The sequence below is a fragment of the Danio aesculapii genome, chromosome 7, assembly GCF_903798145.1.
Source record: "Danio aesculapii chromosome 7, fDanAes4.1, whole genome shotgun sequence".
NCBI lineage: Eukaryota > Metazoa > Chordata > Actinopteri > Cypriniformes > Danionidae > Danio > Danio aesculapii.
The window spans coordinates 20,851,190-20,865,604 of NC_079441.1; the positions used below are offsets into that span (position 1 = coordinate 20,851,190).

The 14,415-nt window shown below is 37.5% G+C and overlaps 1 protein-coding gene across 1 annotated transcript in view; it reads left to right on the plus strand.

Moving 5' to 3' along the window:
• Window positions 1–14,415, plus strand: part of chrnb1 (cholinergic receptor, nicotinic, beta 1 (muscle)) — a 40,298-nt gene that overhangs the window by 23,939 nt on the left and 1,944 nt on the right. Inside the window, exon 9 of the mRNA XM_056462788.1 lies at window positions 4,084–4,259. Within this exon, the coding sequence (XP_056318763.1) occupies window positions 4,084–4,259 (176 nt within the window). The remainder of the gene's footprint in view (window positions 1–4,083; window positions 4,260–14,415) is intronic.

Below are 14,415 nucleotides of genomic sequence, written 5' to 3' on the forward strand. Positions count from 1 at the left end.
TGATCCCATGTCTTCTAATAATGTCTCCCAGGGGTAGCATGTATATTGTAAACAGCAAAAGGCCTAAAACTGATCCTTGAGGCACCCAATACTTTACTGGCCTGACTTGTAAAGGCTGTCCATTAATATTCATAAACTGGTAAAGGTCAGCTAAGTATGACTTAAACCATTGTAGAGCCTGTCCCTGGACACCTGTAGAATTTAAGCGATTTATGAGGATATTGTGGTCAATGGTGTCAAATGCGGCAGTAAGATCGAGTAAAACTAATAGCAAGATGCACCCTTGGTCAGCAGCTAAGAGTAAATCGTTGGTTATTTTCACTAATGCGGCTAGACTATATAAAACATAGGATGCTCAAAGTGGATTATATATCAGGCCAACTAGCTATATATTGTAATTTTCCACTTGACTTTCTGACAACACAACTTTGCTGCTTCTAAAAGACATTGAGCATGTTTTTTCCTAAAACCAAACTCAAGAAATGTGTACATTTCACATGGCATGAGAAAAGGACAAACAGCAATGAGAGTGAAACTGAGATACACACATAAATATTGGTTAAAATGGATTTCACTTCCTAAATCATGATCAGATTCCAACTAGATATGCAAAGAAATTGTCTGAATAGATGTAAACATTAGCAAAACACAAAATCATCCTGCTTTTGTAATGAGATGCACGTCCCTTTGTGCAATTTGCAACGAGTCAGCTGCTTCCAGCAAATTGGCGGCTACATTGTTAAAATTACAGATGCAGTAAATGCTTCTATTTAACGTTTTCTTTTATTCCAAACACCCCATCTGCCAATTACAAACTCATAAAAAAGGATACAAATGAAAACAGACTGAAATAGGCAGTAGTTAAAAATAGACCAGAATTCAGCTTAGCAAAGAAGCCGTGCAAGTAAATAAAAGCATCTTTCCACAAAGCAGCCTATTATGTTAGACTATTAACCTTTATGAATGGCTGTGAGCTCTGTGTTATTTAAACTTACTTGAGGAACAGCCTTCCCATCGTACCGAAGTGACCCCTTTACACCTACTATTAACACCAGTTTCAAGTGGACAACATTGCATTCTGAACACATTTCTGAAAATTATTGTAACAAACAGCATTTCTTTATTTAAATTCAGTTCAGTTTGGCAGGCCATTTACTCATGGCAACAAGGCCATCTGAAAATAATCGTGTGACGCAAGGCTGAAAGATTATGTGCCGGGCAAGTGCAATCTGTCTCTTTCTCTTAGAGCCTTTGTGAAGTCATGCAGAGAAAGAGGAATCAGCCATCTTTAGGTGACTGTTGTTTAAAGAAGTTTTGTAATGCTATTAGTAAAATTCATTAGAATTTATTATTTTGTACAAAAATTATTGCGATTTGTGGCTCATTTTAAACTCCTCAAATTATATTTTAAAATATGCATTAATTCAGTCATACTTCTATGTCTAATAAGAGTACATAAACAGATTGTTTCTAGTCATGTTCAGTTTTATATAGTGAATGTTTTGCTACATCGTTCTTACTTCTCTCACTTTCAACTGATGTCCTTTTCACTCTTCTGTGATCTGTCAAATCAAATTACTTTAGTTTGTTTGGTCATATCATTCAATTTGACATTGATGAGCATCATTGTCTATGGTGGTTATGTACCTGTCTAATACTTCAGTGGTAATCAAAAACACACTTGATTGGATTGCTTTTGTAGCGTAAACATGAATTTTGTTGAGTGCAAAAAGAACACAGTGTGATTGTTGCCGGACATGACGTGCAGCAGGACACTAAGAAAGTGCACCAAAAGAGCTAGTCACACCTTTACTGCCAAAATACACTCATTACAGTTGAAACTGTTATTGCAGATCACATTGTTTTCAGTCGTTTTCAGTCGTTTTCCCATTTTGCTCGTAAGCTGTTTGTTCATTTAGTAAACTCATAAAACACACTCCAGCATGACAAAATATGAGGAAAGGGTGTTGACAAACTACAAACACAAGTGGTCATAAGATGCATTTGAAGATGTGTTAATATCAGGTGGAAACCAAGTTAATCTCTGCTGACCAATTGGCATCCATTGATGCCAGGTTGAAACAGGTTGATAGAGACTTGAGGGTGGGCTCTTTTGACTAGGCTAGAAAGCAACTACTGTACTTAGCAAATGCATACAACTCGAGCCTCATTTACACTAATGCGTCTTAGTTTTAAAATGGCGTTTTAGAATGAAAATGATCTGAGTCCACTCTGTCGTTTCACCTAGCATTTATGAACAGCTCTCCATCCATACTACACCGCTGTAAACGCACATCACGCGACCACACACACACTCTGGCATGCACTGCAGCATGCGTTGAGCACATCAACCCATATAAGAGCTGTGCGCGTCTGACTGTTCATCAAGGATCTACTGCGGGATCTAATCTCACTATGTTTGTTAAATGTGATATTTAATTCATCTTGTTGTCTACATCTAACGACATATTCCTGGACTTTGGTCTTTTGAATCTGTTACTTGTTCTCAGGTGACGTGTTTTGGCTGAGCGCAAAGATAAGTTAGGTAAATATCTTAATTAATGTAGGCACATACACTGATTCTGCACATTTAACTGATTGCTCGCCTTTTTTCCTATAATATAAACTTATTGTACGTTATACTTTTATAATGGCCATTATTGACTAATTAAACTGATATTCAGCCAAAGAGAGGGTATGTTTCGTACTTTCAATGGAAATGAAAGGAGGCAGTATTGTTACAGGATAGGCTCTGTTTTGTTATAAATATGCATACAGTAAAGATGAAGCTCATATAAATATGTAGCTACACCTCACCTCAACATTTTGGGTGTCTGTTAAGTTAATATCAAAATGAAAATAGGCAGTTCCTTAAATCATGTTTTCATTTTATTGTTAAGAAAGTGAAACAGCGTAGCCAGGGTGATGTGAATAAGGTTATAAAGTACACTGTTCCCTTTTAAGATTTACCTGACATGTTCTCGGGAGTTTGTTTTCCTTATCAAACTTGCAAAGTCTGAACTTATAAATTGAGGATGCAAGACTGAACTGTGCGTAGGCTACCTAACATTGAGGAAAAAGCCCCAATCAGAGAGGCGAATGTCTGCAGCCTCGCCTCCGTTTTCAGATGTCTCTGTTTTCCCCCATCCACACTGAGACGGAGCAGCAGCATTTTAAAATGAAAACGGTCTCTTCAGCATTTCCAAAATGCTCCATTTTCGGTGTTTGAAAACTTCGGGGTAGCGTGGACAGATGGCTTAACCGTAGCAAAACTTATGCATTTTAAAACTAACATGTATTAGCGTAAACGGGGCCTCAGAGATACTCAGGAACCAGCAGGAGATGGAAAGCAGACAATTTTGCATGACCAGCCTGCCTTCACTCATATATTTTTTTTAAAGGTCCCATGAAACTAAAATAATTTTTTTACATGTTTGTTTCTCTCTGTTAGTTTTAAGGATATCTGTTAGCTAGTGACAAAATTCACATTTGTATCATATAAAACTGATCTAAACATCTAAAGCTTGCAATTTGGCACTTAAGGTTTTTTTTTTTTTTTAAAATAAGCCTAAATCGATCAACTTTTTTTTTCACATCACATCATACTACAGTTTCTCAATAAATCTTGACCAATCAAATGCTCTTAAATATCAAACATGTCCTGCACCCTTCAAGATGCTTCTCATTTGCTTTTCATTTGATGCACTTGAGCTCAACCACTCTCATTGGCAAAGCTGTGATAAAAATGAAACGCTGTTGACTGTTTTTTTTTTCAAGGGAGGAGCTACTCTATGTCACACCCTCTCTTCATTTTTCAGTTGAAATTACGTCAAACATTAAATAAAAAATTTACATTTCAAAGCACTTGACGTGACCTATAAAACTTGTTGGTTTATGTTTAATCTTTAGGATTTAAACTTAAAAAGAGTGTTAAATGACATTGGATTGACTTCTTTCTAATAATGACTTGTGTATTTTGTGACAGTTGCTTATCTTGTGATACAAACAAAAGATATACAATCAACAGTTGCACAACATATAAATATGACTGTTGAAACTCAGGTTTCTTTGCATTCCTTCTAGATATTTATCCATATGTTGCCTCCATACTTGGGAATGCTGCGACCTAAAGTGGAGACCCCTCTGTTTCTTGAAAAACCTGCCAAAAAGGAGAACATTCAAGCCATCAGCAGAGTAGCAGACGAGTACTTCATCCGCAAGCCCAACAACATGAACTTCCTTTTCCCCAAACCCCACAGGTGAGCTCCCAGGTTTCTCTGTAGCCCCCTGATCATTAGGGTCACAGGTCAATTAGATTTTGCAAAATAAAAAAATTGCAAATTCAAATTGACCCTCATTGACACTTATTTATTTTTATGTATTTATTTATTTGTTTTATTAGTATTTTATTACTTATTATTAATTTATTTTATTGATTTTAGTATTCCAAGTTCAAGTGTGGCAAAAGTTACAAAGTCTTGTACCACTCCGATGAACACTACATTTTTGAACTTGAGCTTCAAGTCAGAGTGGGTAAATAAAGACCCCAGTCATGTTAAGGGCCACATTAAAGGTGTCATAAAAATGAAAATCTGGACATTCCCAGGCATAGCTGAATAATGTGAATTCTGTATGTGGAAATGGCATAACATGAGCCTTAAACACTATTGGTACCATGTTCTCATGTAAATCCAATGAGTGTAAAATCCTGATGTAAAACAGAACAAATCACAATTATGAGGATCCTCGCGGGATCATTCATAGGCACACCTCATGCAGCGTTTGATTGGCCACATCATTTTCTAGTGAAATTACAACAATGATCTTTTTTCCCTTATTTTAAATGTATCTAAGCTAGTATTATACGTCCTATGTATGTGGGTTTTTTATTTAAAAAACTGGACAAGCTTCAAGTAAAAGAGCAGTTTTGTGAAATATGCAGCCATGCATGAACATAGACTGTTAACAACTCATCAGAGCGCAAAATGCTGGATATATAGATTATTAATTTATTCAACACCCTAAATAGCCATAAGGTCTGTAAAAATAAATCTTTTATTAGTCTAATGAGTATATTGTTAAATTTTGTCTCTCGCACAATTCAACTTTTTGATTTAGTGGCTAATTCGTACGAATTTATACAATCTTATTCGTACAATTTAGTACAATTTGCTGATTCCCCAATGAAAGTTGAGTTTAGGAGTGGGGTTGGGTGCCACGCCTCCTTTTTAAAATTGTACATTTTCGTACGACAACTACACTAAACTGACAAAACGTGAAATAGTTACATTTCCTTGTGAGATCAGGCTGGTCTTTGAGCATCAGGCACTGACATGAGCTGCAGTAGTATCAGCGCAAAGCTCATTATTATTCACAACCATGTTAAATATGGTTAAAACAGCCACATCATATTAGGGCCAGTTCCTAGGGTCAGAAATGGACCTGTAAAACTGGATAACCTGTTTCTGGATGATAATTGCGTTTACCCAAGCCACAGATCTTCCATTAGAGAATATTTAAACATTTTGTATCAATGCATTCTATGGGACCTTTAAAAATCTGGGAATCAAAGTCTAATTCTGGACATTTATACAAATTTGAAAGATATTGAAATTGTATGAATTTAACTCTTAAGGCTGGTTCACAAAAAAAGCTTAAACTCAAAATGAACACAACAATGTTATCTGTTAATGTGGATGACAAAATACATTTACATTTATAGTTATCTTTATAATTCTTGATGTGAACGGGCCTTCAGATGTTCTTGTTTCCATGTGGTTTAGCTTGTAGATATCCTGTAGCTCGAATTCTGTAAAAGCCAGAGAAACCAAATGCCAAGATATTCTTAAATTCAAGTTAATTTCTTAATTAAAAGTGTAACAGGAGTTGCTTTTCCGATTATGTGTTTTGTAATAAAAATGTTGCATGTTTAATTAGAAAAATGCAAAACAGGGGCATTTTTGTTAGTGGTCTCTGACTCATAGACCCTGCTTGAGCACAGCTCAACGCCTGAGGGTTTGATTAATCCTTCGCTCTCACTTACACACTTTAAATCACCTCAACCAGGGAATTACACTCTCAGAGCTGCGTGCATCAGGGGTATATTTGCGTGTGGCAGGGGTGAGAAAAAGGAAGAAATCATCACGAAAATAAAAATGATCAGCACAAATGGGCTCTGACACATTAGACCTGGCCTGCATTAGACTCATGAGACGCGGGAGGAGATTTAAAGACAGGAGAAGAGCGTGAGAGGGGAAAGCAAGAGAAATTCGATGAGGCAGCGCTATCTTGCTTTTTAATTGCTTTTATAGCGTGTTTTGGCACCATTGCCACCATGTTTTAGTCAAATTAGTCTTTCCTGATTAGTCATCTGTGTCTGCCGCTGTAGAGAGTGAGGAGGGAGGGGGAAGAGAAAGAGAAGAAGGAGGAAAGAAGAACGAATCTCCAAGACTGGCAGAGGGTACCGGTGACCTTTAGTTTCATAGATTTAATATGCGGCTAGTTTTGTGCAGACACAACTGAGACTTTCACTTTGGCTATCTAACTTATTATGGGCAATATATGTAAAATATGGGTTGCAACATGTAACAACGATTTGCCTTTTTAATGTGGCATTTAGGGGTTGATACACTGTTTAAAGTTTATGGTCTGAAGGATGACATTTAGGGCTGCGTTTATGGTCTTGTTGATGTTTTTTACCCTTGTGTGGTTTTAGAATTCAGTATATTCTTTTTGTCCTAAAGATCAAAAATGGCACACCTTCATTACACCTCTAAAATAAAAGTGCAAAATTTTAAATGTATTCTAGACAAAGAAACAACCTCATCATTCATCACGAACCCCTTGAATGTCTAGGTTTTCCCTCGTCAGTGTGGAGTATTTCATCAATGTTTAATCAGTGGTCATCACTCGTTTTTGCCTAGCAGAAGATTCTTGTGGGGCAGGATGTGTATGCCTGTAGTTTTTGGGCTGTAAAAATTTTGTTCTAGCTAGTGGATTAAAACTGAACACTACAACAATCATTATTTGAGGATCACGTGTACACCCTTCTTGAAAATACAAATTTGTAAAAAAAAAATCTAATATTGGGGTCATCAAGACAAGATTTAGGTTTTAAAATGATTAACTGTTGTTAAAACGGTCACGGGTCAAAAGTCCACATCAGGAAGGATAAAAATAGGACTATTACATTCCCCAAGGCAGGAAAAAGTTCATTAGAAGGCACTGCTTGTCATACAGATCACCTACAGTATAGTGAACCACTTACCTAAACCATTCCCTAAACCCAACCAATGGTATTTTTAAAAGCAAACCTAAGAGAAAACTGCACTGACCTCGTAGTTTCCCCTTGATTTCACATTGCTTTTTTTCTCTCTTTTGGAACTACACTTTATTAGGTACACCTTACTTGTTCTGGGTTGGACCCCCTTTTGCTTTCAGAACTGCCTTAATCCTTCTTGGCATAGATTCAACAAGGTACTGGAAATATTCCTCTGAGATTTTGGTCCATATTGACATGATACATCACGCAGATGCTGCAGATTAATCAGCGGCACATCTATGATGCGAATCTCCCGTTTACCACATCCCAAGTGTGCACTATTGGATTGAGGTCTGGTGACTGTGGAGGCCATTTAAGTACAGTGAACTTATTGTCATGATCAAAAAACCAGTCTGAGATGATTTGCGCTTTATGACAAGGTGCATTATCCTACTGGAAGTAGCCATCAGAAGATGAACAAACTGTGGTCATAAATGGATGGACATGGTCAGCAACAATACTCAGGTAGGCTGTGGCGTTGACACGATGCTCAGTTGGTACTAATGGCCCCAAAGTGTGCCAAAAAAATATCCCCCACACCATTACACCACCAGCAGTAAACCATTGATACAAGGCAGGATGAATCCCTCTTTCATGTTGTTGACATCAAATTCTGACCCTACCATGCGAATGTTGCAGCAGAAATTGAGACTCATCAGACCAGGCAAAGTTTTTCCAATCTTCTGATGTCCAATTTTGGTGAACATGTGCGAATTGTTGCGTCAGTTTCCTGTTCTTAGATAACAGGAGTGACAGCCGGTGTGGTCTTCTGCTGCTGTAGCCCATCTACCTCAAGGTTGGACGTGTTGTACGTTCAGAGATGCTCTTCTGCATACCTCAGTTGTAAAGAGTGGTTATTTGAGTTACTGTTGCCTTTCTATCAGCTCAAACCAGTGTGGCCATTCTCCTCTGACCTCTGGCATCAACGAGGCATTTGCGCCCACAGAACTATCGCTTACTGGATATTTTCTCTTTTTCTTACCATTCTCTGTAAACCCTAGAGATGGTTGTGCGTGAAAATCCCAGTAGATCAGCAGTTTTTGAAATACTCAGATCAGCCTGTCTGGCACCAACAACTATGCCACGTTCAAAGTCACTTAAGTCACCTTTCTTCCCCATTCTGATGCTCGGTTTGAACTGCAGCAGATCGTCTTGACCTTGTCTACATGCCTAAATGCATTGAGTGGCTGCCATGTGATTGGCTGATTAGAAATTTGCATTAATGAGCTGTTGGACAGGTGTATGCTTCACTGGACTTAAAGCATCTATGCTATGCTTGTGCAAGGTGAGCAATCAAGCAAACTTACTACGCAGATGTATGGAGTTAGACAGGTGAAGCCAACATATCTGATTACAGAATCATAGAGTAGTTAAGTTGTTTCATGCCATATTTCATGTCCTCCAAAGAACTACACAATATAGTTCTTTAATTGTCAATAATATGTCCCTGTAAATATCATTAGTGTGAATGGGAACAAAATATTTGGAATCATACTAACCCATAGCAGTCATTTTAACTAGAAACTGCAGTCAAATGTATGTTGAAGTACGTTGGTACACAAAAATGGAGGCTGTACCATGTCCATTTTCAATGACCCTGGGTTACATTCTGCACATGCATCCAACAATAACATATTCTTTTCACTTAAAGATTCTAAACAATGCTAACACAGCATGTACACTTTTTGATTGATTAATTATCTCTGCTATGATATTTTAGTGCTGTTTCAGGTCTAGAATATTTGTAAATGCCTTAACGCGCACTCCTCTTCTAGGCTAAAGCTTTCCCCACTCTCTTCTCCCAATCCTCTCTCTGCTCTCAGCTTGGCATTAACGTATGTCTCAGTCTAATGGGGTTCCACTCAGGTCACCCAAGCTCACAGGGGAACCACAGACTACCTGCAATGAGCTCCTGTACCAGCACCTGAATACACAAGTAGAGAGATGAGCACTGAGGGGAGTGAAGAGCCACACTGACCCCTTGTGTTGGGATGGGAAGGTGTAGTATCTGAAAAAAATGGATGAGGGGGAAAAGAAAGAGGGTGGGGGATTTATAATGAAACAGATGTTAGTGAACAGATTCACAAAAAGGCAATGCAACACATCAGCAGCGATAAGCATTTCATCAGCGCATTTGAGGGATTTTACGGGTGGGTGGTGGCACCATCAGCATGAAAGCAAGGATTTGAAGGGAAAATAAAGAGAGAGAATGATTGATGAAGTGAGCGAGTGACTAAATGAAAGAGTGATGAAATGGTTGAGTGACTTAATAAAAGATTAAGTGATGAAATGATTGAGTGACTAAGTGAGTGAATAGGTGAGTAATAAAAATGGTTGGTGACTAAATGAAAAGGCGGATGAATGAATGAGTGATTAAATGGCTGAGTGAATAAATGAAATAGCGGATGAATGAATGAGTGAATAAATGGTTGAGTGACTAAATGAAATAGTGGATGAATGAATGAGTCATTAAATGGTTGAGTGACAATGAAATAGTGGATGAATGAATGAGAGATGAAATAGTTGAGTGACCAAATGAAATAGTTGATTATTGAGTGAGTGACTAAATGAGTGGGTGGGTGAGTGAGTAAGTGATGAAATGGTTAAATGACTAAATGAAAGAGAAAGAGGTGATTAAATGGTTGAATGACAAAATGAAAGAGTGAGTTATGAAATGGATGAGTGATGAAGTGGTTTAGTGACTAAATGAAATAGTGAATGAGGGAATGAGTGATGAAATGGTTGAGTGACTAAATGAAAGAGTGGGTGGTAAAATTTTTAAATGACTAAGTCAAATAGTAAATAGTGATTAAATGAGTTACTAAATAAAAGTGAATGATGAAATGGTTGAGTGACTAAATAAATGAGTGAGTGACGAAATGGTTGAGTGATTAAATGGAAGAGTGAGTGATAACATGGATGTGACTAAATGAAAGAGTGAGTGATAAAATGGATGAGTGACTAAATGAAAGAGTGAGTGATACAATGGATGAGTGACTAAATGAAAGAGTGAGCGATGAAATGGATGTGACTAAATAAAAGAGTGGGTGATGAAATGGATGAGTGACTAAATGAAAGAGTGAGTGATGAAATGGATGAGTGACTAAATGAAAGAGTGAGTGATGAAATGGATGAGTGGCTGAATAAAAGAGTGAGTAATTAAATGGATGAGTGACTAAATGAAAGAGTTATGAAATGGACGAGTGACTAAATGACTGATGAAATGGATGAGTGACTAAAAGACTGATAAAATGGATGAGTGACTAAATGAAAGAGTGATGAAATGGATGAGTGACTAAATGAATGAGTGATGAAATGGATGAGTGACTAAATGACTGATGTAATGGATGAGTGACTAAATGAAAGCGTGATGAAATGGTTGAATGACTAAATGAAAGAGTGAGTGAAGAAATTAAGTGACTAAATAAAATGGATGAGTGACTAAATGAAAAAGAGAGTGAAAATGGTTGTGATTAAATGAAACAGTAAGTGATGAAATGGTTGAGTGATTAAATGAAACAGTGAGTGATTAAATGGTTGAGTGATTAAATGAATTGGTGGATGATTGTGTGAATGAGTGAGTGATAAAATGGTTGAGTAACTAAATGAAAGAGGGAGTGAGTGAGTGATAAAAATGTTTGGGTGACTAAACAAAAGAGTGAGTGAGTGGTAAAATGGTTGGGTGACTAAATGAAAGAGTGAATGATAAAAATGATTGAGTGACTAACTAAAACAGTGAGTGAGTGATAAAATGGTTGGGTGACCTAATGAAAAAGTGAGTGAGTGATAAAATGGTTGGGTGACTAAATAGTGGATTAGTTAATAAGTGAAGAAGTGAGTGAGTATGATCTGTGCTCCAAATTGGGATATGGGTCACCTTGACACAGGACTTTTGTGAAGTCTCCTCTTTTTCTGATTTGGGATTATGTGGGTGTGCACACTCACAGCAGGAAGGACACAGAGACCAATACATTCTAAGGCTTTAAACGCTTGCACCCTTTCTCAAGGACAAAGTAATGTGATCCACCATGGATTTAGACTTGCTGCCTGAGGTTTCAGACTGTGTTCATAACTTACTGATACAATCTGAGAAACTTAGTGAGGTCAACTTTTAAACTTTGCAGTATGAATATTTAAAGATACAGTTCACCTAAAATGGCAATTTTGTAGTCTAGGGTAATTGTAAACCTGACTTAAAAGTAGATATTTTGATTAATGTAACATAACCAAGCATTATTACTTCATTTGTATTTTTGGCATTATTCTAGAAGTTAAAGGGTGCCATTATTGTTTTGTTAAAACATTCTTCAGAATATGAAGTCGTACTTGTATGAAAGATAAACAGTAAGTGTGAGTAAAAGATGACAGTTTGTTTTCATTTTTGAAGGACAGTCACTTTAAAATGCTAATGTGTATCATTTGGTACATTTAGTAACTCAAACATTTATGCATTTAGCACATGCATTTGTCTAAAACACATTTGTCACATTCAGAGTATTCATTTTCTCAGTTTATGCATTCACTAGTAATGGAATTCATGACCTTGGCATTGCTGGTAGCATAGGAATATACTCGAGGGAACAAAGGAATAAAATTCACCTTTATTTGTATAGCGCTTATACAATGTAGATTGTATCAAAGCAGCTTCACATAAAAGGTCACAGTAAATAGGAACAGTGTAGTTCAGTTTGTAGTGTTTAAGTTCAGTTCAGTTTAGCTCAGTTCAGCGTGGTTTAATAATCACTACTGAGAGTCCAAATACTGAAGAGCAAATCCAACGATGCGCAGCTCTACAGATCCCGAACCATGCATGCCAGTGGCGACAGCGGAGAGGGGAAAAAAACTTCACTAAAGGCGGAAGTGAAGAAAAAAAACCTTGAGAGAATAAAAGCTAAAAGGTGTACATTCAAAACGTTTTTGCACATAATTCACCCCTAAAATGTACATATTAATACTTTAAAGGGCACCAATTTTACCCCTTTTTTTTAAAGATTTAAGATAAGTCTTTTGTGTCTCCAGAATGTGTCTGTAAAGTTTCAGCTCATAACACCCATCAGATTATTTATTTGACCTTTCAGAATGTTGTTATTTTCAGCTCTGAGCATCTTGTAGCTGTTTTTGTTGCCTGTGCCTTTAATGCTAGTTCTCCCCGCCCACCGTTCCCACGTACCTGTCAGAGTGTGCCTTAATTTCTGCCTCGGCTGAGTCAGATAAACAGCACAGTGACAGATATGAAGGAAGCAGATCTCACGTAAAGTTTGTGAGAAATACTACAGTAAGAACTCTACCAATGATTATTTTATGTATTTGTTGTAGAGTTTATTCAAGGCTTTCGATGAGTCACACACAATGTCATTACATAGTTCACGCACACAGACACATACACACACACACACACACACACACACAGTAGGCGCGTTTAACTTTGCACGGCAAATATTACAGGATACACGTTAATATCCACCATCCAGATATCGGTTAGGTTAGTGTACAAAATAAACCTGATTTACCATCCACAAACCGGGATTGAAGCGTCTTCTTTTATAATTGTACTGACTTGCGGCAGTGGTGATAAAGATGGTAAAATGCAAAATGTTTTAAAAATGTCTTAAACTTGTAAAACTAATTCTTGATCACATTTGATGATGATTGATGATCACAGCGAGCTGAACAGATCTTTTAATCCCAGTTGCTTTGCGCACGTCCTGTCTTGTTGATATGATTATACCCGTTACGGAGACATGTTAATACGCGGCTGTCAATCAATTTGGTGGGCGGGGAAACTACACTCCTACGTCACGTTGAGGTGGACCTCAAAATGGGAGGGATTTGGATCCTATTTTAACGTGAGGAAATATAAGAAATTTAAATCACTCCAGTATGACTGTGGACACACTATACCTACACACAGTTCTGTCCAAACAGCTTACAAAAGATGATTTTTACCTCTCACACCTCTCAAAAAATGTAACTACACGTCACAATGACGCATAGCCCAAGCTCTGTGATTGGTCGGCTTGGTAGCGCTGACGAGTGTGTGCGGGACTGAGAGCCACGTGAACCCATTGAAGTGAGTGTTTACAAGTGTCGAGTCCTGTGAATGATGTCCAGTTGGAAAGTTTTGTTTTGTGTTTATCTTATGATTAAAGTTGTTAAACGTCCGCCGGTTCATGCCTCTGAATGAGTGAGTTTGAACTACTTCTACAATAAGGTAGCATTCAGAAAAAACAAAACACCAGCGAAGAAACTTAACACAGAGGAACATAAAAACTTACTGCTAGCTAGCGTTTCATAAGTGTTATTGCAGAGCAACACAAACAGTGCGCAGAAGTATAAATGCACGACAACGCACAAGGCATGCACAGTGGCACAGGCCGATCACTCGACGCAGAAGTATAAACCAGGCTTTACAGTTGGGTTTAGGGGTGGGGTTTGGTGCCACGCCTCCTTCTAAAAATTTTACATTTTTATACAAATTCGCACAAATTGACCACTAAATGGACAAAATGTATAAATAGTTACATTTCTTTGTGAGATCAGGCAGGAATTGTCACAGACTTTGTCCCAGCTAATCGCCTCACCAGCCAGTATAGGTCACGCTTGCCAGAATTCGGAACTGTACGAGTTCCATTCCCCACAAGCCCTCTTGGTACTCTGATTGGCGGTCACCCAAAGCATACACACACACACACACACACACACACACACACATATATATCAAGTCAGAATTATTAGCCCTCCTCAATTATTAGCCCCCTGTTTAGTTTTTTCCCCAATTTCTGTTTAATGGAGTGCAAATTTTTTCAACACATTTCTAAACATAATAGTTTTAATAACTCATTTCTAATAACTGATTTATTTTATCTTTGCCATGATGACAGTAAATAACATTTGACTAGATATTTTTCAAGACACTTCTACACAGCTTAAAGTGACATTTAAAGCCTTATCTAAGTTCGTTAGGTTAACTTAGCAGGTTAGGGTAATTGGGCAAGTTATTGTATAAGGATGGTTTGTTCTGTAGACTATCGAAACAATATACAGCTTGAAGGGCTAATAATTTTGACCTTAAAATGGTTTTAAAAAAACGAAAA